This window comes from Amblyomma mixtum, chromosome 3 (assembly GCF_055824585.1).
Source record: "Amblyomma mixtum isolate Tamu chromosome 3, ASM5582458v1, whole genome shotgun sequence".
Classification (NCBI taxonomy): domain Eukaryota; kingdom Metazoa; phylum Arthropoda; class Arachnida; order Ixodida; family Ixodidae; genus Amblyomma; species Amblyomma mixtum.
In genome coordinates, this window is record NC_143014.1 from 101,677,709 (window position 1) to 101,702,999 (window position 25,291).

The 25,291-nt window shown below is 43.9% G+C and overlaps 1 protein-coding gene across 6 annotated transcripts in view; it reads right to left on the minus strand.

Annotated features, from left to right (window-relative positions):
• Nucleotides 1-4,718: 4,718 nt before the first annotated feature.
• The window catches only part of LOC149351166 (tetratricopeptide repeat protein 5-like), a 28,902-nt gene continuing 8,329 nt past the window's right edge, over nt 4,719-25,291 (minus strand). For 4 of the 6 annotated variants that reach the window (XM_089580447.1, XM_089580451.1, XM_089580448.1 and 1 more), the window contains exons 7-10: nt 23,397-23,543; nt 19,180-19,349; nt 11,306-11,450; nt 4,719-9,990 (exon numbers count right to left, since the gene is read on the minus strand). In XM_089580447.1, coding sequence (XP_089436573.1) covers nt 9,871-9,990; nt 11,306-11,450; nt 19,180-19,349; nt 23,397-23,543 — 582 coding nt within the window. In that variant the 3' untranslated portion in view covers nt 4,719-9,870. Of the gene's footprint in view, nt 9,991-11,305; nt 11,451-17,622; nt 18,098-19,179; nt 19,350-23,396; nt 23,544-25,291 lie in introns of those variants that run through there. The other 2 variants (XM_089580449.1, XM_089580450.1) reach the window with 2 other exon arrangements.

Consider the following 25,291-nt stretch of genomic DNA (forward strand, 5'->3'; position numbering starts at 1 on the left):
AACCACGGCCGACGCTACAATCATCGATCGCAGCAGCTAAATAGTGTCATGCGGCTGTCCAGCAACCGTCCGGCTTTTAGTGGGCTAGTTTTAGCGGCCGCTTGATTAATGTGCGCAAGCCACACATCGCACAATCGCCGAGCGACTGTGGCACCAAAAAATCTACTCAATGATCAGCAAATCGGCCCTGGCACGTAGAGTGCAATCATCATTTTTGTGCTTCACAGTGATAAGGACGGTGCCGCTGTTCTCGGTACTGCTCGGCGCCCGTTTGGTGCAAGTATTTAACGACGTTTACATGCAGCCGGCGGCATCTGACTGAACTCCTCTTGACTTAGGTGAACCAGATGCTGCTGGGTAACGTGTAGCCATTGCCAAGTCGAGCACTGTGCAAATACCAGTCACTGTGAAACTGAATATGAAACATGATTTGTGGTGCCACAACTGCAAGAACATGCCTCGAGGTGCAGTATCATGATTCATGACAAGCAGCCTAACAGTGTTGGGAAAGAAGGTAACCTTCTGCCTTCAGCATGATATAAACAGCACAAGGCACACTGCCTCATTATGTGGCCACTAACTGCAGCTTGCACACTGCAAGACATACTGAACACCTGCATATCGAGGTAAAAGTGAAACTGCAGACACCCACGTAGTGAGTGAAAAGCACAAACCAATAAGCATAATGAAATTAGCCGAGCAGCAGCTCTCAGACAGGCAGTAACGGCAATTCTTATGTTCACAAATGAAGTCAACACACACACACACACAAAAAAAAGTGACATGTAAAAAATGACAGAAATCTATGTCCCTCCCTATCAGCGTACTGTGTCTTATGATGCTGCACTAATTGATCTGAAGTAGTTTTCCACATTAGACTCTAAAAATGTGTTAGAAAAATTCAGCAGGCACACATACCAACTTGTAGCAAAGCTTATAAAACAGTGATATGGAGTGAAAAAAAAAAAACCTGCCATTTTCAGGTGGCAGTAATCTCCAAAACAACCTTGTTGAATAAAGTTCGCATTGTTAGAAAAAAAGAATTTAAAGAATCCATGTTACAAGGTGCTTGGATTGCACAGACGAGACCAGTCTTACAAGAGCAGCTAGAAAGGAAATGTCTGCTGGAGAAAAACAACAAAATAACGTTAAACTTTTCAGGTAAACAAAATTTAATCAGCAGTGGAATGGAAACACCTCACCAATATAGAGAGCAGCTACTTTTTTCAAGAGTTCACTGAAAATATTTTGACTGTCCAATACAGTTTACCATTCATTTAAACACAGCATGGCTACAAGAGTATTATTCACGCCAGGTATGATAAGGTTTCCAACACAAAGTGATGCAGCATGAAATAAGCTGAGAAGCACCTCCTCAGACAGCCCATAATGGAAATTCTATGTTCCAACATATCTGCAGAAAGAAAAAAAAAACTATTACTATTCTTATGTGGCCCCAAGTGACACCTCTGAGATGGTTTTACACACTGAATGGGTGAAAAAAAAATTTCTTACTTTACACACTAAAGGAAAAAAAAAACAAAACAAATAAACCCTGAAAATGGAATAGACGATTTCGATTTTACAAAAACAAAACAACTGACACATCAAAGAAACAATTTTTGCATGCAAAAAGAGCCATCACACCTTCCTCAGCAAATGTTATGACACAGACTACTCTTCCAAAATAGTTTTTTTTTTTTCAAGAAAGAGTGCACCACCAGAATAACAATTAAATTACTATACCAATAACTACATTTTAAAAAGTCGCCATAACTGCACTGCATGTGCAGCAAAGCTCTTACGTTAGCACAGGCAGCAGTTCATGAGTGTGCCATATTTGCATGCATATAACAAGAAAGAGGCACTTCCAGCCTCCAGCAAGAGGAAAAAAATATTCTGGTTATAATGCAAGCTCAAAATGTTCGGGCCAACCATAGCCGAGGGCTGTGACTACGGCATTGTCTTCCGCGCTGTCAGTGTTATTCAAAAGGTAACACATCAGAAGTGTGCACGACAAAATCGAGCATAGCAAAGCCTTCAGACTTTCATGAAACAGTGGCCGCCATGTCTCCACACCTCCGCTTGTTGCCACCACTGCTGCATACTGCGTGCTGCACAGATCTGTGTCTGTTCTCCTATATTTCCCTTCCCTATTCCACACTGCTCTCTGACAGCTGGACTGACAGTGGCAGCTGCTGCTGGCAGCAGAATAACAAAAGCAGACCAACAAGAGATGGCAAACGAAGAGCGCTCCAGAACCTTTCGGGAGCAAGAGATGGTGATGCTTACACAGTTCTTAAAAAGCCATCTTTTTTGGTCTGGCACCACTGCATACCATGCAGATTTTCAATTAATTCTCACCGATTCAGGCAAGTACCCGAACCAGATGTTGTATAAAAAAAAACTGACAGCCAAATTCGACCTCTGTGAAATTTTCAGAATTTTCTTTCGGTTATCGTTGAGCGACCCAACACTAAGTATAATGCGATGTGAGCTCTTAAGCAGGTGATGCAAGTAAAGAAACTCACATTATATTCGTGCAAATACGGCATTCAAAGATATAAATGCAACTTTTTCAGAATGTACACTAAGGTAAAAATCATAAAACATACAAAACACAAAAAAATGGGATGAGAACATAGGTAAGTACTGTTGTGCTGCAGTACTTCCACTCAAAACTACAAACATACAGAGAGACCAAACACTGTGACCAGTGTCCTTGCTGGCAACTATGAATCATGTAAAAAAACTATACAAGTCGTGAATTTTGTGGCAAGGTGATGGAGTGAGAAATGACAGACGCACTTGAATTCTCATAGCAATGCTAGTAGTCATTATAAGCAGAACAAAAAAGAGCAAAGGAGAAAATTATCTGACTAAGGATCATATATACAACAAGGGCCAAGATTTTCAAAATATGGTGCAGTGTACAGCGACCAAACATATAAAGGGGTGCTGAAGGTTGCCTTCTGAAAATGAGTATTTTCCAATGATGACACAGCCTGATTAACCCTTTGACACGCTATGTACTATCGGGCCGGAATGAAACGCGAACACGGGAACGCGTGGCCTTTGGCTAATTTTGGTACAGCGCGCGCCGTCTAGCAGCGTCCGCGATAAGCTGCTGACGTGTGTATTGGGTTGGTAGCTTCTTCCCCAGCCGCCCTGTGTGCAGCTATTGTGCCTAGAAGTGCCGCGTTTTGCCGCGTTTTGGCAATCCCCGTCTAGCTCCAGCATGGCGCTAGCCGTGTTGCCTCGATACCGACACTCGCCAGTCCACGATCTGGGCGAGCGGGATGACGTTGCGGTTTTCTCTTTCTTTGATGACCGCGTTATCTCTCAGCGCGATCTCTCGGCCATTAGACTGCAGGATGACCTCTGTCATGAACGTGCTAGTGACGGCCGCTTCGGCGTGATGTCTGTGTTTAATTTTTGCATCACATACATTTCAGTAAAACTTCATTTGTGCAATATTTGTGCAATTCACTTTCTTGTGCAATTTCAGTTGTGCTCTGAATACAAGAGTGAATTAATTAAGAGTCAATAAAAACTAAATTAAATTTGGAAACTTTTTTTTTACGGCACCTCAGTCGCTTTGGCAAGTGGCTTTTAATTCCAATGTCGCGGGCTCGATCCAGGTGGCGACGGTCGTATATAAATTAAGACGAGATACAAAACCGCCCGTACGCTGTGCGATGTAAGCGCACTTTAAAGAAACCTAAGTGGTCTAAATTAAAATTAGCCCTCTACTACGGCATCCGTCATAGCCTCTGCGACATTTCAGAACGTTTAACTAAAATTGTCGCATTTTTTTACGCATACACACAAGAAAGATCGACATCCTGCCGAATCAGATATCACTTGCACGATCATAACCGACCTCATTGGGCAGTCAAGCTTCATCATTGCACTGAAAAGTAACGCGGTAGTTAGGAGGAGCAAAAACCACATCGTCATCCTGCTAGCCGGGACCGGAGTCATGACGTCGGATTCAAAGCGATGTGGCTGGGGCCATGCCGGTGCTAGACGGGGATTGCCAAACTCGGCAAGTCGAGCAAAGGATGCATAGGGAAGAAGCCACCAACCCAGTGCACACGTCAGCAGCTTATCGCGGACGCTGCTAGACGGCGCGCGCTGTACCAAAATTAGCCACAGGCCACGCGTTCCCGTGTTCGCGTTTCATTCCGGCCCGATAGTACACAACTGTGTACAAAGTAAACTTGCAGCTTTTTTTGGAGAGTGGGCAGCACCTAGCAGTGATTTCTTTGTTTCAGGTCTTTCAATGTCTTTCTTAAGGCTTGAATATACTATTTAGGTGAAAAATTTTTTTATTTTGTACAAGATGTACAAGGCCTTCTAATTAGGGGATTGCTAAGCACAAAAAAAAGAAATCCTTGTTAATGCAATTTCTTGAACTTTGAAGTTGTTTTTCTCAACTGGTTGTGCTGAGCTAGCACTGCCTGCTGCCAGCTACTACCACAGCACGCTCATCAAAGCAGCTTCAGTCTCATGCTCCAGATGCACTTTTGCGTGCTTTGCTCAGTATACACGAGGGTCTTTTAAATTTGCAATACACTATCTCTTTTAAAATATAAACAACAGAAGCGTCACATGCCACCCTTGTAATCTGCAGTTTTCACATGTGGCTTGGGTAATAAGTCTACTGAAATCAGCAACAAAGAAACACATCTAAAATTAATGCCTTCACAAAATAGTTTCCCAGAGAATACAATGATTTTTTATTAGTTCTTGCTTAGGACAGAAACCTTGCACTGTATGCACATATGTGCTCCTTGCTTTGTCGAAACGACTCTGACGTACAGAAGCATAAAATACTAAAACTAAAATGCTCTTATCGCTTCAATTTAGATGAATGCGGCAAATAAGTTCCCCATATACTAGGCTGCTTTTGTCCAAAACATGGCATGCTCAAATGTGCAAATGGTCCCCTGCTGGCTAGTGACATAGAAATGGGTCAGACTTTTTCAATGGCGCGTTATCAATGCCTAGTGATCTAAACTTAAACGTTTGCACAAAAGGAGACTTAATGACATACAGAAGCTACAGCACTGGCCGGTTGATATGAAACTTTCAAGACAACATTTATGCGTCTTAGTTACAAAATGAAATAAATAACCTTGTTAATAAAGATGCTTGTGCTTATACTGTACAAACTTCACATGTTCCACACATTCCAGACTGCATTCAGTACCATACAGCTCAACTGCCCTTCCTACATTTGCCACATATTCTATTCAATAGTGATGCTTCCAAAGGGTGTTGCACAGTTCCCAAAATCTTTAACTCCATTTGCCTGTCAGAAATGCTGCATTTCTGAAACTGATGTCTTTCATTGGGATGCATGTAAAGGTCAATTTTGTTGTGTACCGCGCTCTGAACAGAAACTAATTCTTTATGCACCTGCAAAATGACCTGCCTTGCATTAGCTTTGTCCAGATGTGATGCAAGGAATATGTCTGGAAATCAATGAATACTTATTCTCCTGATGTCTCTAGCCTCCACTCTGGTACCTCTTTCTTTCTTCTCTTAGAGTGCAGTCTGGGTGTCCACCAAGATGAGACAATTAGTTTGAGCCATTTCCTTTCCTCAAAAACCAATTTTCAATTTCAATTTTCCTGACGTCTCTGGACTGTCATACTCACGTTTACATGATGACACAATTTAAGTCTGAAGATAACCTCATAAGCTACCAAAACTTAACCGAAACTTAAAAATGCAAGCTCCTTGCACTTATTTTTCCTGTTTAATTATTCACGAAATTTAACAATGACCCACACCCAATCATGGCGCAAAAATGTTACAAGTTTGTGTGACATAAAAAACATTATCACTTAAAAGTTTATCATGCAATTTCCTGAATTCTGCAACTACTTCTGGGTCACTCAAAATGAAACATCACAGATATTTTGCCTATGGTTCTGGATCTTAAAGTAAATGAAAAAAATCATACCTGTTTATAATGCCATTTATCACACTGTACCAGAATATTTATGTCATTATGAGACATCACCTTAAATTTTATCAAACGACAAAAACTATGCACCATAAAAAATTTCTGTGCCACTAAACTTTGTACACACTGTGTCAAAGTAGTTTTGCCTACAGGGTAAGTGCATGGTTTCTCAATATTTAAGTGACTTTAGGTAAACGTAAGAGCTCTACATTTTAAGCCACTTATACCAAGCAAAAATAGGCCTTCGAACTTATTTATAGAAATAAAAATTTCTTTAAAAGCTACTTTTGCCCCCCTTTTTTAGTTGCCTTTTTACTTGATGAACATCTTCATAACAAATAAAATTTGATATTTTCCCATAGAACACACACAGCTGAACAAGGAGAAATGCATATTTAATATTTTATAGGCCTAGATAAAAACTCTGTGCATAGCACATTTACTATCTTCAGTGGTTTGCCTTTATCTAGTGAAATCTGATCACGGTCAGCCTCATTTAGATCGCAAAAAAGAAACCTATGTTGCTCTCCGCTTGTGACATCTGTTGGCTTTATAGCTAATGCATGCACTTAGGCACGTGCTTTACAGTGTTTCCTTTTCAGGTGATGAAAACTAGCGGGGAAGCTCCTAGCCCTCAGCTATTCATTTGCAGAAGTCATTATATCCTCAACTAAGTGGTGCCCTGCAGTGTAAGCCATATAAAAGCGATCAAAGGCACAGCCGGTCAGTGCTTAGGAGCAAACAAGTGGCCCGAGTATGGAGCCGCTTGATTCTGGACAGAAGGCAACTGATGCGTTAAATTACCCACAATATGTGTTCTGTAAAATTTAGAGAAATTACCTTGGCAGATTTATAATTAATACCCTGCCTAAGGCCACTGTGGTCAACTGTGGGATTGGCCGCAAACAAAGGGCTCCCTGTGTGAGAGGCACCAGCTGTGCATGCGGTGGCATGGCTTAAAAGAGTTTCAGCATCAGCCTGGCTGCCAATTACACAAGAGCTGTCTTTAAATGACATGAAAATATAGCAGCAGTTATTAACATGTGCTTAGAAAAAATTTTTTTTTCATTCGAAAACTTGCTTTTTCAATAAAATTCACTATCTCTAGTTTTCAGAAAATTAAATTTTTTTTTCCTGAAAAAATATTCTAGGATAATGCCACACAGCATGATGAACAGCTATTTCTCGGCACAAAGGTTTGAGAGATTGTCAGCAAGGTATACAGAACGGTTTGCACAGAGAGATTTTGGTTGATTTCAGTCAAATATTGTTACTTACTAGCTGTTATGACATTTGAAATGCTCAAGTGAGGCTTGCTATTTACAGGCTTTTTTGTTACTCACACGCAGTGTCCAAACTAATTTGCAAAATAACTAACATGCACAGCGTGAAAAAATTCTGTTTGGCTTGCTAACCCCTGGCAGCTTGTGCAAGCTGGCTGTGCTTTGCAGGATGCAAAACAGACATGCACGCCAGAGTTTTAGATACTTGTAGGAAGCAACACACCAGCCAGCTACATGTCGGCTTTCAAGAAGCTCAAGTCTGTGCCTTTTAAACCTTTTTTTAAACATATCACAGACTATAATCAAGAGAACTCATTAGAAAAGCTACTTTACCTCCCTGCGGGACAACAGTAGCAGCATGACCTTACTTCACAGTGCAGTCCCACAGGACAAACAGACAACGCACTGAGCCTCAACTCCTGCGTCCTGTCCAATTTTCGTACGTCCTGCCCGTAAGTGTTGTTTTAAACTACGAGTGAACACCTTGGCCAAATTGCAGCTTGCCCAACTTGCCCAAATTAGCACATCTTGGATTTGCCAAACGCTATGTTTTTGTTTGCTTTTAAGTTTGCTACCTAAAAAGTGCACGCTTTCCCAGAACCACCACAAACCTAAGGCAAATTTTGGACTGCATTTCAGAGTAAGTTATGTTCTAAGCTAGTTCAAAAGACGGTTGCAAGGCAGCTAAGAGACAACTGAAGCTAAGAACACTCATAAGCCCACAAAATATGAGGTGGATCAAGCAAACTTTGCTCAAGTGTCAAGCATAGATAGGTATGGAGCAAAGCAAGGCTCAAGTGGCACCTGGCCCCCCTGATCACAAATTTGCTATATGCCAGTGACTGATAGGCATTGTCTCTGCAACAGACATCCGCAAAAATTTTCTTAAGACTCATCAAACAGCAGAACTACATACATTGAAATCAAATGATTTCACCACCCTTCTCACTGCCATACTTGCACTTCAAGTTAGTTTCTTTTACCCATCTCATGGGTAAGCCTTTGCAAGCAATACTTCCCTTCCATCTGCATTTTTTAGAGATAGGCGCAGAGTACGCCAGATGACTCTATGTCATGACCCCACCTCGCCAAGCATTTTTAACTGCTTTTTGGTTCCTGGTGTCATGGCATGCGTGAAATATTTTGGAAGGCGAGAGCATGGAAACACATGAACAGTTTTCTGACAAGATGGTGCATCCACACTCACAGTAATAGTAAAAGAGGTAGAAATGAACAAAATGAACAACAAACACAGGACACAGTAGCACCCATGCCACCTAGAGACATAAATGGACCAGGGCAAGCAGTTAAATGTGTTTTCTTTTTTACAGTAAAACAAAGCTGAGCTAGTTGGTACATTTTTTAATACAAAAACAGCGCTGCAAAAGGGAATAAGAAGAAGGGACAAGCACTTGTCCTCCCTCCTTCGTCCCCTGTCACAGTGCTGTTTTTGCATTCAATTTTTTTTGTTTGCGCCAAAACGAGCGATGAAACAAAAAAGAGCAAGAGAAACTAGCAGACAACGAGACATTGTGTGCCTTTCATTCACTTGTGAACCAGAATCATGGACTAAAGAAGTGCAGTTCACTGCAGTGTCACTGCAAAGTCTTAGATGCCAGCATAAGGATCAGGTAGTTGGCTTCGTCTGAAGAGCGCAAACAGGTTTTGATCAGTTTTCCCCGTCTTACAGGGCACGCACTGGGCTTAAATATTCTGCAGCTACGATCATAACGGCCCTCTCTGTGCAGTGGACTAATTGAAATCTCCAAACCTGCTCAAGGACTCTTTAAAGTCGGAGGCAGGCGGGCAGACGCATGCTACAAAAGTGAGAGTTTCCTTCCGTTAACTTTTATTGCCAGCAACTAAACATTACTCCTTTTAACCCCAATGCAGTGTAGCCAGTCTGCACATCCAGGCCAATGCTTACCATTCAGATTTCTTATCAATAAATTTATATCATTAAATTTTCATTAAAGATGAATGCAAGAATTTTGTTTGATGAATAAAGCTTTAAAGATGAAAAAAAACGAGCATTAAATAAAATAAAAATCTTTTTCTTCCTCTAAGGAAACCAATGCAGTTCACGTTGCTGTATGCTGCAAGCATTTCTGTGCACAGTAGCAGTAAATATATATACACGTGGTGGTATTTTAAGTACAGAGTGTTCCAATTAGTTGGGACACTGTACATTATACGCACATATTGAATTTTTTTATTTTGGCATTTTTCTCTCAGGTAAGTCACATATGAATATGGCAAACCCATTGAGAAGTCTGTTTCCTGCCCACCAAACGATCAAAGTGAAATAAATTTAGCTGTGACATTTCAACATGTTACATGAAAACGACATTCTCACTGCACCAGGCAATATTTTCACATGATGTACAATCAAAATACAATACACTAGACTCAAACGGCACCTTCTTCAACATGACCTGCAGAAAGCACGTGCAGCTATCATGAATGTTGATAGACAGCAACACTGCAAGCAGCTCCAATCAGTCAGTGTACTGCACAAACAAACACAGTTGTCGGCACTTGCAATATCCACAAACCAGCCAGCCAGCTGGCTAGTGTTTGTTCCGAACAATGCTGCAAAAATAACCAGCATTAGTCCTTCTTGATCACTACTTCAAGCCGAAGTGGTGCCCTGCTCTCACTACTTAGGGTTTTTCCGTTGACAATGAGGTCCAGGGGAGAGTCAACACGAATGCTTGGAAAGGACAGTTCCTGCAAAAACAAGCACAGTTGCTGAACCCAGCTGTATGGAACCAAGTCTTTCAACCTCAGCAGGCTGCTAAAGTGCACACCATGTATCAGCATGAAGTAATTTTTTTTCTGCAAGACTGCTTCAATGCCTTACAAATCACTCACCCATTCACCCCCTCAACACTGGCACATACCCACTCTCATTCTTCTAGCTAGTTCTCTAATCATGGTCTTGATCTGCAGTCAATAGCTGGTGCATTCACAACTTCACTGCTGTCATTACTCCCTCACCACTTCCAGTACTTCACTGCCTATCATAAATTGTTGTTCCCTTCCCTGACTGCTAATCATTACTTAAATCATTACTATAATTTTCATCACACTGATTTTTCAGTCTTACCATTGCACTTTGAGTGTTTAGGCTCTCAAGCATGCACTGCAGTTCTCCCATCAGTTGCATAGCAGGGCCATATCAACGGCATATCAGAGGTTACTGAGGCATTCTCCATTAACTCTTGCCCCTGGTTTTCCCCAATCCAACCTTGCGAAAACCTTTAGTAAATATGCAGTGAACAGCAGTGGAGAGATTGAGTGACCTTTCCCAATATGTCTCACTATGCAGTCCCTAGACATTCTGTAGCTCCTTTATGTATGCCTTCTCCATTCCCTGGTTATGCAATGCCTACATGCCTGCCGACGTTCCGAATGGTTATAAACTCCACACTTCTCTATAGCCCGGCTGACAGTGCGAATATGGTCTACTGCTGAGCACCCTTCCTGAAAACCAGCCTTTCCCCTTGGCTGATTGCAGTCTACTGTTGCCCTGTTTTTATTAATGCCTACATTAGTGAATATCTTGTAAATAACAGGCATTAAGCTAATCAGTCCATAATTTAAGTCTAACGTCCTCCTTTCGTGCATCAGAGTAATGTTGGTAGTCTTCAAATTGTGAAATGCTTGAGGGCATGTGGCATTGCGTACATAGGATGACAAGCTTTTCTAGTACATCTCCAGTGTGCTTCCAAAGATTGGCAGTTACATGACCCTCGTGTGCTACTTTCTCCTCTGCACTGCATGCAACGTCAGGCTTTCACTACTCCCTCCACACAGATGTCAGTACATATGCTTGCACTACCTTCAACTTGTACTTGTTATTAAACTTCAGTACAATAATGCAAACCTCTCCTTTATGCCAAAGAATTCGTGAATGTTGCCAGTTTTATATCCTCCTTTGCTATGTAGCGCACACCAATGTCCTACTGCCAACTCTAAGGACAACCCATTGCCCCTGGTAGCTACAAACAGCTGGATTTTTTGAGCAATCAACAATACTTACACAGCCTTGATGATTAACTTTAATATGATGCAAGTTTGGCTGAGGAATCACAACAGTATCTCCCGTCACAAATCCACGTCCTTCAGCCATATTGTAGACATTCACAGCAAGACAGGCAGCAACTTCATCCAGGACACATATTGTGCTGGAAGCAAACAGGTTAAGCTTTTAATTTGCATTAGTTGCTCAAACACAATTTAAAACTTTTTACTTTCAAATTTCTTTACTAAAAGGCTTTGATAGAGCTTCAGGAACCTCTGGTGGTAGTAATTAATCTGCAGCCCACCACTAGTGTACAGGCGCGGACAAAAGTAAACGGAGCACGCAACTGTCTTCGAATATTTTTCACGCGTCACCTAATTGAAATTTCCAGCAGTGGTACGCGCATGCTGGTAGAGGAGGTTGGTGGGCTTTCTTGTATACAAACAACGCTTCTTCATTACCAATGGAGAAGGTGTGATTGCACTTCGAACGCAACAGCGTGCTCCGTTTACTTATGGCCGCGCCTGTACACCTCATAGTGCATATGTAGTTTTTGCCCATAATGCCTATCCATACCTTTTCTTTTTCCAAACATTAACAAAACTTCTTATTTAGAGCTTTGTTACCTATCACTGTGCTGTGTTGGGTTGGGTTTTATGCCACATAGGCAACTTGGGCCATCATGCACCAAACTCGAGGTATAGGGATATTGTTTTCTGCAAAATTTTATAGAAATATTAATTATCGGCAGGGTAGAGGGCCTGAAACATTTTTTTGTATTACCTAGTAATGAAGGGTGAAAAGTAATTTTATGAACGGCTAATATTAAAAGCTTTAAAGAAGGCCGGGTAACCTCAGCAGCCATCCTTAGCTGGGCAAGGATGTTGAGCCTCCTAACCATTAAAACAAAAAACCTCAGCCCTCTTCCCAGGAATGAGAAGGTGGCTGAGGTGTATCAAGAAATGAAGTGAAGCAGTGGGTAAAAACCTCTGTTGCCTATCCAAAATGCACTTTCAAATTTTAACGTGAGTTTGAACCCACACAGTACAAGTATGGCAGAGTGATAAGACAATTTTCAAGACTATTTCAAGTGTAATTTTAATTTTCACATGTAAATCATAATTTTCAAGTTTAAGTGAGTAGAACCGTTGGATACAGTCCCAGAAGTTGATCAGAATGTAAAACCTGTCAGGGCACAATGAATGAGTGGTAAACAGTTCAGAATGCTTTTGTCTAACAAGAAGAAAAGGAAAAGAAAGAGCAGACAAGAAAAAAATTGCAGTCTCGTTCGTTGCAGAGAGCAGGTGTAAGCATGAAATGCTTTGCAGGACCAGCCTAGCATATTCTCGGACATGTCATGACTGTTTGATCTGCCACTGGCTTTGCTACCGCTGCCTTGTAGAGGTGGCCAGTACGCTCGGTTTCCCGGATTACTTTCGCAGGCTCAAGTGCTGCTGCCATCAGTTGCTCATCATCTTCCAGCTGTGCAGCACACTCAGCATCCATCGCTGCTTTCACTCCTTTATGTGTCATTGGCCCACCCACTTTCCTATGACCTTAGCACCATGTTGGGCAGCCTTTGCTGCTTTCTAAACTTCATGTGCAGCTGTATAAAGCTGGAATTGCTGACACAGCAAAGCACTTTTTCTTCTGGCATCAACCTCACAAAGTATGTTCCCTCCTGGAAGATGCTACCCAACAGCCAAATTATCCTGCTCCATTGTTAAGGTTAAAGCACTAAAGCCGCCAAGCACACCACAGTTCTTCCTTCAGTGGGCAGCAGTGGCTCTGCCGCCCACCACTCTGGCTGGTTGCCCATGTCTTAAGTCATGGCTGGATTAGAGAGCACCTAGAACGTGAAAATGCACTGTGCACAGATTTGTCCTGCTCAGCAGCCTTGCCCACTAATGGTAGAAACCACTGCGACTTCATTTCCACTATGGTAGCTGCAGAGCATGCAGGAACGCGTTTAACTGTAGCCAAGTTACCACTCATGAAGTGGGCAAGCGCAGGTACTCTCATTTGCTTCATTTTTGTTTCTAGCTTTGCATTCAGGTGCCTGCGCCCTCACAGGGATGAGAAAGTAGCCAAGATACTGATCATGCTGCTCGCATGTCCTGTGTGGTCTCCATAAAAATGAAACTATGCCCCAAGAGAGAGACAGGATGTAGGCAGTGCTGTACGAGATGCAGTGCAGTGGGTTGGCTCCGATGCTTTTGCTTCTTTCGGCCACTTTTTCTTGTCCCCTGTGGCTTGCTTATTCTAACAGATTAATTGTTTGTTGATTCTAATAGTGGATAACAGATTGATTGTTTGTTGATTCTAATAGTGGATAACTGTGTTGAATTAAAACAGGCAACGTGAACAGCACAGAAGCACACATGAGCGGCAGCTTCGTTTCCTCCGTATGCTCAGCGCTGCCTCCCTTCTACGGAGAGCTGCTCTGGCAGATGTGGAGAACCACTGCAAAATGTTCAGGACGTTTTGTGCACAGAGAACCGAGAACCATTGTGAATGACAATTGGGGGAGCCAAACAGTCTCGGAAATTCTAGAGAAGCATGCTACCACTGGCAACAAATAATGAAAAAAAAAAAAGCAGGACGCACCAATATATGTATAATTTTTTCTACACACTCCGGCTGAAATGAACTTGCATTTAATCCACTGCTACTCATTCACTTTTCAACTTGTTCGGCTATGCTGCCCATTCAAAGATTTTTTTTTCCCTGGATCCTGTGAATATACGAGTTGGGTTCTATTCTGCTATTATCATTGTTTTTAATAAAAAATTGCAGCAGCCTTCTCCACGCATAATTTTTGCACTGGTAAGCCACTTAGACAATTTCTCGGCAGTCGAGCTTGATACATAACAGGAAATGATCCTCTCCCCTTATCGGTTGACAACCACCGTATATTGTCGATTAGAAGTCGTCCCCCCCCCCCCCAACTCACGGCCCCCTTGGGCAAAAAAAAAAGTTTGACTATGAACATAGGTAGACACTGCCTCACCCTGCAGCCCTTGCTCACCAATAAGTTTTTCAGAAGGCTGAGTCACGCAAAGAAACATTTATTTGTCCACGAGATATCTCTTATGGCTCATCGTCGCTAGTGAGAAGGCAATCACAGTCACCACCACCTTGTGAGCCACAGCTGCTGCTCACCGTCTGAAGCAGTGCCAAGATGCCACACGTGGAAAACGCTGCACAGATCAGGTTGGTTGGTAGTCCATACCAGGCACTGTTGACCCATTGTGCCACTTCGCTCAAAGAAGTGCACTTCAGCCGCCCTGTCAGTGTCTTTGGGTTTTCCTGTTGGGGCCATTCATTTTAGAACGCAACAATGTGGTCTTTGAATGGCCTGTTCAGCGCCACGTCCAGTGGCTGAAGAAAAGGTGCCAATCCGCCCGGAATGATGACCAGGTCACATCCAGCACCTGCTACCATCTTTTTCATATGTTCGGTAATGTGGCCACAGGAGTCCAGGATGAGCATGCCAAGGCGCTTTAGCAGTGCTCCTGAACGCCAGCACCATACGAGACGAAACCATTCGAGGACAGTTTCGTCACTAAATAAAACCCTTTTCAGTAACCCACGTGATAACTTTAGGCTGTGGAAAGCCTCTGTCTCAAGGCAGCCGGCCATCATCACCATCATGCCTTGGAACAGCACTGGCTGGGCGAGGAGGAAAGCTCCCTCATGGGGGAAGTGGAAACAGCGATGTGAGCGCCACCTTGAAGGCTAGACGGAACTCTGCAGAGCTGGTGAGTCTCGTTGGATTCCGGCCAGCAACACGAGTGGTTGCGGCCACACGCTCTCATCACATCTTCGCCTCCCGCGGTAGGTGCATGGAAAGTCCATGGCACCCCACCTCTGGTCTTTTGGTTTAAGCCAGCCAAGACAGCGTAGGAAACGCTGTTGCTTGTTTTATATCACGATGGAAGAAAGAGAGGTGCTTTGCTGGCATGGCTGCGCTGAGGCGCTAGAACAGAGAACGCTGATTCTGCGTGCTTTTCTAAGGAGTGGCACACACACAGAACATTTGCGACCTCAGTCAGTGTTCAAACACCCCAAACTTTATACATCCCTTTTTTATTTATTTAACCACCTAATTCTGAGCAGGTAGAAGCTTTCATACTGCTTACTCTCCAAATACTTTGATTTCCAACCCTAGAAACACGTCATATGCTCAAGCAGACGACGCTCTGTGGCGCCTTGCAGCGGGCACAGCAGGCACATAGCGATTTGTTGCTTCATCTCACCAATTAAAGAGTCATTTCATGACATTGTGCAGCTGATAGCAATCCTTGACCGAGTGACTGGCAGCTAAGCGTACGGGTGTACGATGATGTATAGGATTGCCTCATGTGATCCCTTCAACTACGACTGCTGGGACGTGCTTTAATCTGCTGTCTTGATTTCTGTGCATTTGGCTACTGCAAGAAATGCGTAATTATGTTTTGATATGAGGCAAGAATTTCACTGCGCCTGGCTGCAAAAGCGGCTGCGTGACCTGCAAGGGGCAGGTATTACAGTGCTCCCAGAGACGCAACAGTCTGCAAGTGTGGCGAAAACCCAATCTCTATAGTGACCGTGTTCTTGTGGCTACGGTTCCGCAAATAATTTCGACAGTGGTCACATCAGCGGAAGCAGTTTTTCGAAAGCATGCAGCAAAGCCTGAAGTGTACAAACTCACTGTCGATGTAATGTTATTACATCGCATTCCATTCGCTGAGCACAAAATGGATTTAACAGCACACCTTCTAAATTTCTGCGTTTCAATGAGGATGCGACAATTCAGCGAACAAAAAAGATCGGTCAGCACCAAGTCATGCAATTTGAGAAAACTCGCGAAGCTGGCAGCTGGGCTGCCAAATGTGAAAGATTATCTTGGTTAAAACAACCGACCTTCGAATGATCGAATGACAGCTCATCTCTCGTGATTTCGACGAGGCTTCAAATTTCCAGCAGTGCACAGTAACGCGACACCGAACAGCTGCAGAGAAGCTTCAAGAAAACCAAGGGCACTGATATGGCCCAAGCTTGCCACAGTGTATACGTGTTTCGGCCAAAGAAAGCAAACGCATATGGTGCTGGTTGTGTTTCGCTTCCAGCTTTTTTTTTGTTTTTGAAGTTTAGTTTCAAGCATTCAAGTAGATGGATGCCGGTTTCCTTAAACGAGATCAGTGACCTGTTTATAATGTTTGACATGACTTTTCTCAACATGAAATTAAAAAATAGTGACTACAGTTTTCTCTGGTTACTGTATCGCGTATACAATTCAGAAAACAATTAATACACCTTTCAGTTTGTGCCGTAACATAAGACACATGACAGCTGGAGCGAAACACAGCTTGAACATGTTGGCAGCTGTGTAGGTTTTTATTTGGTGCTCTCGCAACCCTCTGAATGCACGTTACAGTGCTTACTTGACTGCTCTCAATCATTATATTAACCGTGTTTCTCCTAACCGCTGCGCTAACCATGGCTACGCTGAGAAGGCAGCTGCTAGGCACCATCTACTAAGAGTTATTTACGTGGCCTCGAGTTTAACTATAGCCCGAAATGTGGGCAGAGATACAAGGAGACGTTCCCCCAACAAAGAAGAGTTGTTTCAAGCAGGTGAACGCCATATATGCATCGAAATCAAGTGCCTGTGCCAAATGCACCCTTAGAAGTGCCAGCAAAACGAGCAACAAACAAGGCCCCCAGTACTGGTGCTGCCCCTTGCGGCCACACTGTGCCTAAAAGTCACACTAACTGGCCGCGCCTCACGCTACCGTCGGATCAACTCTCTTTCTTGCACCGTGTTTTGTATTAACCTCACTAGAGCTGGGAAGTCTCGCTCGACTACAGAAACCTGACTTTGTTCAAATGAACTTGGTATTTTTTGGCTGCGAAGTGAATGAAAAAATTCGTGGAACCAGAGATGCTAATGCAGTTCAAGTGAGATTAGCACCACCGTGCCAGAAAGCGAACCGCAAATGCTTGTTTGACAGAAGAGAACCAGCTTCATTCAAATGAGCCGAGCATTTTGGCGGTGCCGAATAAAATTGTTTGGCACTCGCGTTGTCCCACATTTTACCAAAAGGATTATTTTGTGCTGTCTCCACTGCCTTTAATCAAGCTTTTGAAGATTGTTGGAGTGATATGTTGAGTTCAAGAGAAGCCGCCGTGAACTGCTGTCCTTCGTCTACACTCCTACCTGCTGCCCTGTGGCCACGAGTCATCGCTGCGGAGTCTCCGGCGCAGCAATTCCCAGTGGCCACGCGAGAGATGCCCCCCCCCTACCCCCCCTGCTACCCAGCCTTTCAACAAAGGCACATCAGCGCGAAAAACACCGTTCTAGCAAGCTGACTTTGTGTACCTGCCAACTGACAACAACAGGTGCCCCATCACCTTGCTGCTCATCGGATGACCCTGGCATCCCACCTGTACAAGCTGTCCTCCAGACATCATCACAACGCTCAAGTACACTTCGTCAATGACATCGATGGGGAAGTTGTCCAGCAACCGTAGGCCAATATTTAAGCAGGGAGGGATGTAGAAAACCTGCTTTCCCCTCCGTCTCGAGGCGGCCGACCATCATCACCATTATGCGTGAAGACAGTGCCAGCTGGGCAAGGAAGAAAGCTCCCTCATGGGGGAAGTGGAAGAAGTGACGTGAGCACCACCTTGAAGGCTACGCGGAGCTCCACAGAGCTGGTGAGTCTTGATGGACTCTGGCCAGCGTCACGTGCAGTTGTGGCTGCACACTCTCGTCACCTCCTGCAGCAGGCACCCGGAAGGTCCGTGGCGTTCCCCACTGGTCTTCTGGTTCAGGGCAGAGAAGAGAGTGCACAAACGTGCCCTCTCACCACCTCCCTCGGCAAATGACAAGGGATGGCTTTGGCCTATGAATGTGGCGCACATGCGAAGACCTGGTCGCTAACCTCGCCATGTGCAAATGTTCACCGCCAATACATCCGAGGAATGCCTCGATGTTTTGTAGCTAGCTAGCCCGCTCTGTCTATTATTTGCAAGTGTAATAAATAGCATATGAGTGATCACACTTTGTTGTTCCTTCCTTTGCTCCCTTGAGCATGAACCCCTCCGCGTGTTTTGCGAGCGATGACGCTGCAGCCGCGGAGTGGGAGTGCGGGGCAGAAGATTTCTCCCCTTCAATGCAGAAACTTTTCCTTGGTCAGCATCGTTTTCCTCTTAAGAGAAGAAAGGGTGCTAGCTTGTGCCCATCTGCAGTGCAGCACAACATGACCACGAAACGGTTGTGCGTGCTGCCCATAGTGAGCAGGCGAACCTGGCGCTCCCCTTTCCCGAACACGGTTCTCTTACTGGGCATGTCAAACCAGACCATAGACTGGTCGGCATTGCTGTTTTGACCAGGAAGAAACAAATGTTTTGCCCTCAGGTCACTTATGCAGCACAGAAACACGCGCTATTTCTCTTCGTGTGCTTCGGGCAACCGTTGACACATGGTTGTGTGTCACCTTAGGCTCAGGCCGTTCCGTTTCATGAAATTTGTCGCCCATTTCTTTGGCATCTTAAACAAATGGAATGTGGCCATGGCCAAGTGGTTTAAGGTGTCAGGCCATGGAGCTGCTCAATTTCTGCCAGCATCAGTTTAATTCCTGCTCAGAGTGCTCGCATGAAGAAGTTTTTTTCTGCTGCATACAATTCGCACAAAGTTCAGCTTTGTGTTGGGTTCGGCATTGTTGGGTTGGGACTGTTGGGTTCAGCATCAATTACACCACAACTTTGGGACGATGCTCGACTGATTCCGGGAGAATGGGTACAAAAAAGCACTTCATGCTTAAAAGGCCTCGACAAAAATGTTATGAAGAATGTCTGCCAGCAGGTTAGACTGTCAGCCGGTGGAGTTCATGCAAAATTCTTACAAAGGGAAGCGTTCCTGTGAGAGCACACTGCAAGCCACTTTGACAGCAAGGGCACAGTTGGTGTTTTTCCCTGGACTCAGGTCCTGCAACTTTGCTGGCACAAGGCCTCCCACTGGCTGAGCCTTGAGGTTACTTAGCAGAGCCTTCACCTTCCGTGGCTTGAGATGGCCCTGCAAGCATAAGTGTTAATGTGTACGCATTTCTACAACATTGGTTAACCTCCAGACAATTTCAAGCTACATGCAGAAAAGGCAAAAAATACAAGTTCAGAATGCATCAAGTATATGCAAGTACCAGTAGAATGCTTAACAGAGACGCCAAATTTTTCAAACAGTGTTTTTTTTTTTTTTTCTTTGAAATGGTGTGTGAGACACTGGTATGCACAGATCACCAAGTAGAATTCGACTGCACCCACTAAAAAACATAAATATTTCTCTTCAGCTGTTTTGGTTTTGGTTTCAACAACTGGCAACTGGACAATGGCCATGACAACACAAACAAGATGGGACAACGTTCAAGTCATGTGATTCACACAAAAAGTGCAATAAAATCACTGACTTGCCATTTTAATTCACCTCACCTATTGCAATCACCGAATTATTTTTTGGACTCTCTGGGGAACGTGAAAATGTCAGAAAATAAAGTTTCATTATAAAATCACCTGTCATCAACTTCTAATCGCCAGTACTCAGGAGGATGGGGTCAGCAGTTTTGTGCACATTCTGAACCCTCATGTGATTCTACATCTCAAAGGGGATTACAGATAAGCAGTTCATTGGCACTGGCCTTCATCATTAGGCTTAGGAACTAGAGAAACACAGAAACTATCTTGAAACTGGCAGTAAGTTATTGTATGCACTCTGCGGTGGCTAGCATATAATGAGAGGCATTTTGCCTGTCATCAAAAGCTGCAGTGTGTTTTTTCACTGGTACTACTCCTCATTTTGAACAACACAACCATTTTCTTTCGATCACCGCCTCCGTGAAGTTGTACGCCTCCCATAATTTTGGACAAAAGTACTCAACTGCCATGTTGTGTAATCATGGAGGCCATTTACAAACTTTACGAATGCTGCCACACAAATTGACCGTGTAGCGGCGCTGAACCCTCCATCCAATACAGACCAATTGTGGCAGCATGCTGTGCGGCATAAGTGTGAGCCCCGTTTTTGGAAAAGTTGGCGAATAAAACTACGGCTGCCATTTTCGGAACTTCTTACCAATTATTCAAAATGTATTTGAAATCTTGAGATCATACTCGATTCATTTCAAATGCTTTTGAACAAGGACTATTTGGTTCGTTCAACTAATCGAATAAGAGGATATTTGATTCACTACATGAAAATTTCGAACATTTTCACACCGCTACTCCAAGGCAGTCAAGTCACAATGTTTCTCTGCCAACATACACAAACCTCTGGCTGCCACAGACTTTATACCAACACGGAATAACAATCAGCACACCTGTGCGAAAACAACAAAAGCAAATAGGAGATCACGATGAAAATGTGCTTAACTTGAAAATTCCTTTTGTCATTTGTAAGCTTCAGCAAACAAACCAAACTGCCTGTAATGGCCATGTATATGACTTAATATGTTAGCCTAGCTGTCTGTCATGCAATGCATGTTTGCCTTTGCAAAAAGCAAAGAACTGAGAAAGCTAACAATTTTGAGAATGAGGTTAGTCCAGCTAGCATAGAGCAAGCCAGCAGAAAGAGCTGGGTGTGAGAAAAAGGACACAAGACAAAGCTAGGGTCTAGTGCTATCTTGAGTCCTTTTCATGGTGTCCCATCTTTAGATGCCATTGAACCATGACAACACTACCCCACTGCAAATAAAGTAGATAGCATTTGCTACTGAACGGCTTCCACAAAAAAATTATTACAGGCGCTATTTTCGCTTCAACAAAGCCTCAAATGGGGCTAGTTGGTGTGACTGCATGGTGTTAGAACTGCATTGGCTTTTTTAAAAACACTCCACTTGTGTGCATGTATCATTCTTCCGTAAGACCCATTTCTCTGAGCTAGTGCCGTTCGAACATTTGGAATCTACCTTTTCTTTATGGAATTAGCTCACAAAGAGCACAGACCTTTTTAAATGGCACAGACCACTTGCATTACCCACAATCAGAGTAACAATCCATGGGCCAGCATGTTTGTTTTGTAGCAAAAAGCTACACTATGCGGGTCAAAGCCAAGTTTTGTGTGAGTGTGCGCCGCCCGTTATGCACTTGCGCGAGAGCTGCGTGACGTCACAAGAGGCGCAGGTGCATCGCCTCCTCGCCACAGTCGGTGCACGCTCCTCGCCGCCGCCGGCATGCGCTTACGACAGTTGTGCCGCGCGCTACTGCGCATGCGCGAGGAGGGTGCGCCGCGTGTATATAATGCCCTCGGCGGAGAAAAGACGGTTGCGCTCGACATGGAAGCTAAGGAGAGTCGAGCCCCTGCCAAACGGCGCAGAAGACTGGAAAATTTGAATTCTTCCGATCCCGAGGTTGTCCAAGCATAACCGTTGCTTTATGCTAGGTATATCCGGTCATAGCAGAGCTAAGCCACTGCCAATTTTTTTGAATATGAACTGCACACCATCATCACCACCACCAGCCAGACTACGCCCACTGTACGGCAAAGGTCTCTCCCTTGTCTCTCACCGTACCCCCCAAAATTCTTAATCTTATCCGCCCACATAACTTTCTGTAGCCCCCTGCTACGCTTGCCTTCTCTTGGAATCCACTTCGTTACCCTTAAGGACCAGTAGTTATCTTGCCTTCGCATTACATGCCCTGCCCAAGCCCATTTCTCCCTCCTGATTTCAACTAGGATGTCATTAACCCGCGTTTGTTCCCTCACCCACTCTGCCTGCTTCCAGTCTCTTAATGTAACGCCTATCATTTTTCTTTCCATAGCTTACTGTGTTGTCCTTAACGTAAGCTGAACCCTTTTCGTTAGCCTCCACGTTTCTGCGCCATAGGTGAGGACCGGTAAGATACTGCTGTTTTATATTTTTCTCGTAAAGGATATTAGTAAACTGCCATTCAAGATCTGAGAGAACCTGCCATGCTCCACCCCATTCTTATTCTTCGTTATTTCACTCTCATGATCCGGATCAGCGGTCTCTACCCGCCTTAAGTAGATGTATTCGCTTACCACTTCCAGCACCTTGCTGCCAATTGTGAGCTGCTGTCCCCTTGCAAGACTGTTGAACATTACTCTGGTTTTTTTTAGTGTTAATTTTTAGACCCACCGTTCTCCTCTGCCTGTATAACTCATTGATCATGCTTTGCAGTTCACCTCCTGAGTGACTGAGCAAGTCAATGTCATCAGCAAATCGCAAATTACTCAGGTATTTTCCATTAACTCTTATCCCCAACTGTTCCCAATCCAGGCCTTGAAACACCTGTAAACATGCGGTGAATAGCACAGGCAAGATCGTGTCTTGCCCGACACCTTTTCTAATTGGAATTTTATTGCTGACTTTATGAAGGACTAGTGTAGCTTTGAGTCATTATAGATATCTTCCAGGATTTTCACATAAGACTTCTACACCCCACGAATAATGCTCCAGTCTTTTTCCGAAAGCTACCACAGCGTGCCTCAGTGACTGCACGACTGACCAACGGTCTGTGAAACTGCTGATTCTCAGGCACCACTTTACTCCTGAAGAAAATGGCAAGGACTGACCAGGTACTGCCACCAAGAAATGAGGTGAAGATGGGGGAGGCACATGCACTGAAGCCACACGGTAAAGCAGTATACAAGCTCCCCACACTGCGCTTGGCAGCAGGAGTGATGTCAAACAAACTGCCAAGCATGCTTTAAACTGCCTACATGAGCACTCTTTAACACTGGGCACCAACTGGTGATACAGTGGGCACAAGCTTTCCCCTGGTCTGGTTCTTGTCTTCATTAGGGTGAAATGCTTGGGAAATGGGTTTTTGACTCGGCCTTGAGTAAACAAAAACACCTTATGCCATGGCGCTCTTTGGCCAAACGTGCCCTTGCGTCATAAAAATGCACCATCATAATGATATGTTTTATAGCAGAGTCCTTTCTATTTTAGTGTGTGTGCAACTAAATTATGCAACCCAATGTTAGAAGCATGCAAATGGTTCTGGCTCAATCTGTGACATCCATAAGCCATGCCAGAGTGGTTTTTTTTTGTACTCTTTTCCTTTGATCCATGGATATACAAGACCATTACTGCGAAAGACAATGTACCTTGTGGGCAATGGCATCAGACACACGTTGCAGGTGAGCAATCAGGTTCTGGGCTTTCTCACGGGGCTGAGCCCAATGCGGCTCCAAGGAACATGCACGCTCCAGTTGCTCCAGGGCACACTGGTAGTCCTCCTCATGCTGCAAGGCCTGCAGTTGTTGCCACCATGGGACACCTCAACTTGAAAAGTGTCATGTGCTCAGCAACATCAAAGCCTTTGTGCACCAACAAGCGAGCACTAAAACAAGACTCAGTCAACAACCAAGGCAGCAACACTAAGTGAATATGTCAGCTTCCCACCTTTGTGTACCGAACGTTTTGCACTGCTTTACAATCAACATATATATGTTGATTTCAGATCTTTGTAATGCTACTAAAATATCATAAAATACAATCACTGCAGTGTTATTTAGCAATGTATGTTGCGCACCTTCAAAAGCAAATATTTTCTTAAGAAGCCAATTAAATCTGCTGAAAGGAAAAATCTTGTTTTGCACAAATCACGATCAGTGGACCAAGTAGAAGTGAAGTGCAAAAAATTACATAAAAATCTTCATATGAGCATCTTTTCCCGCGTCCACATATGTGGGCATAGCGCCTCAAAGCTGCTACATGAACGTAAACACTGCAACATTTGCTCGCCTTTTCTAACTGATTGTCAGACATGAATAAATGTTTAGCTGTGAGAATATACGCTTCAGGGAATTATTATTTAGTTCATGAATTATGAAACAGATAAAAACAGTCATTCTGCGACAACAGGCAGAGGAACATTCGGCATTTCCGACACAGAATGCGGCTTTTAGATGTGCAGCCTTCACAGTGGTGGCGTTGTGCAATTAGCGTGATTAAAAGTTGCGGCCAATGGTTGCTTCCACCACAGCAAGTACCTGAAGTATGGCTCCATCAAAGGGGTCTCTAGTAATTTGAGCTCAGGTGGAGACAGAGAGAGAGAAAGCGGCTTGCCGCCTCTTTTACGCATAGTTTTTTTATGAAGGGGAGAAATCGGCTTTAAAGGAAGTTGTCTGTTTGATTTATGTCAGAGACTTGAAACAAACGACCCCCCCACCCTGCCAGTGTGCTGAGTGTTGTGTAGCCTTGGAGCTGAGCAGGCAGCTCTGGACTGACTCGTGGTACGAGACTCTTTTTCATTCACCCCTTGTGTAATGCTGCCCACTTTGTATTTTTCTCAGTCTCGGATTTTATAAAACATGTTCGTGATTCTTGCTGAAAACAGAGAAACTTTCAAAACAATAGAAAAGAAATGTTGCGACCACCACTGACAAAAAGCACAGAAAATCGTTGTTTGCTTAGGATTCATGAAGTCTACATTCTTGCATGGAAGATTTAGCATCTCTTTTCAATATTGGTGGAGGCCTAAGACGCTCCAAGACCCTGTTGACTTTAAGCACTGATCATAGCGCACTGCATTTGTCGCCAGCAGCTAAAGCATTGTGAGAGTTCTTTGCAATCATTTGCGGGCCTTCGTTGCTTGGTCGGCCATGCTTCTTTGTAGGTGCTTCTGCACCGGCTATTTTCATGGACAATGCTTCAGCGCTGTAGTTATCCAACATTCTTCTTGCAGAAGCATGGTTTTCAACACCTGTAAACAACAAGCCCATTTCGCACACCACTTGCCCCCCAAAAATGTGCAGAGGCCAGAAAACGCCCCTTCGATATTTTTGGCATTAAGGAGACATGCACACATTTGTGGACGCGCCACTCTGAACGTCCACCGCAGCACTTTTTCTTCTCTATGACTATGCAAATTGGTGTGCCCTTTCTCGACGGCACTCCCGTTCAATTTGAACAATGACATGAAATGACCCATTTTGCGTGATCAAGGCCGCTTCTGGATAAGTAATGCCATTACAATTACAATTCAGTGTGCTGGAAA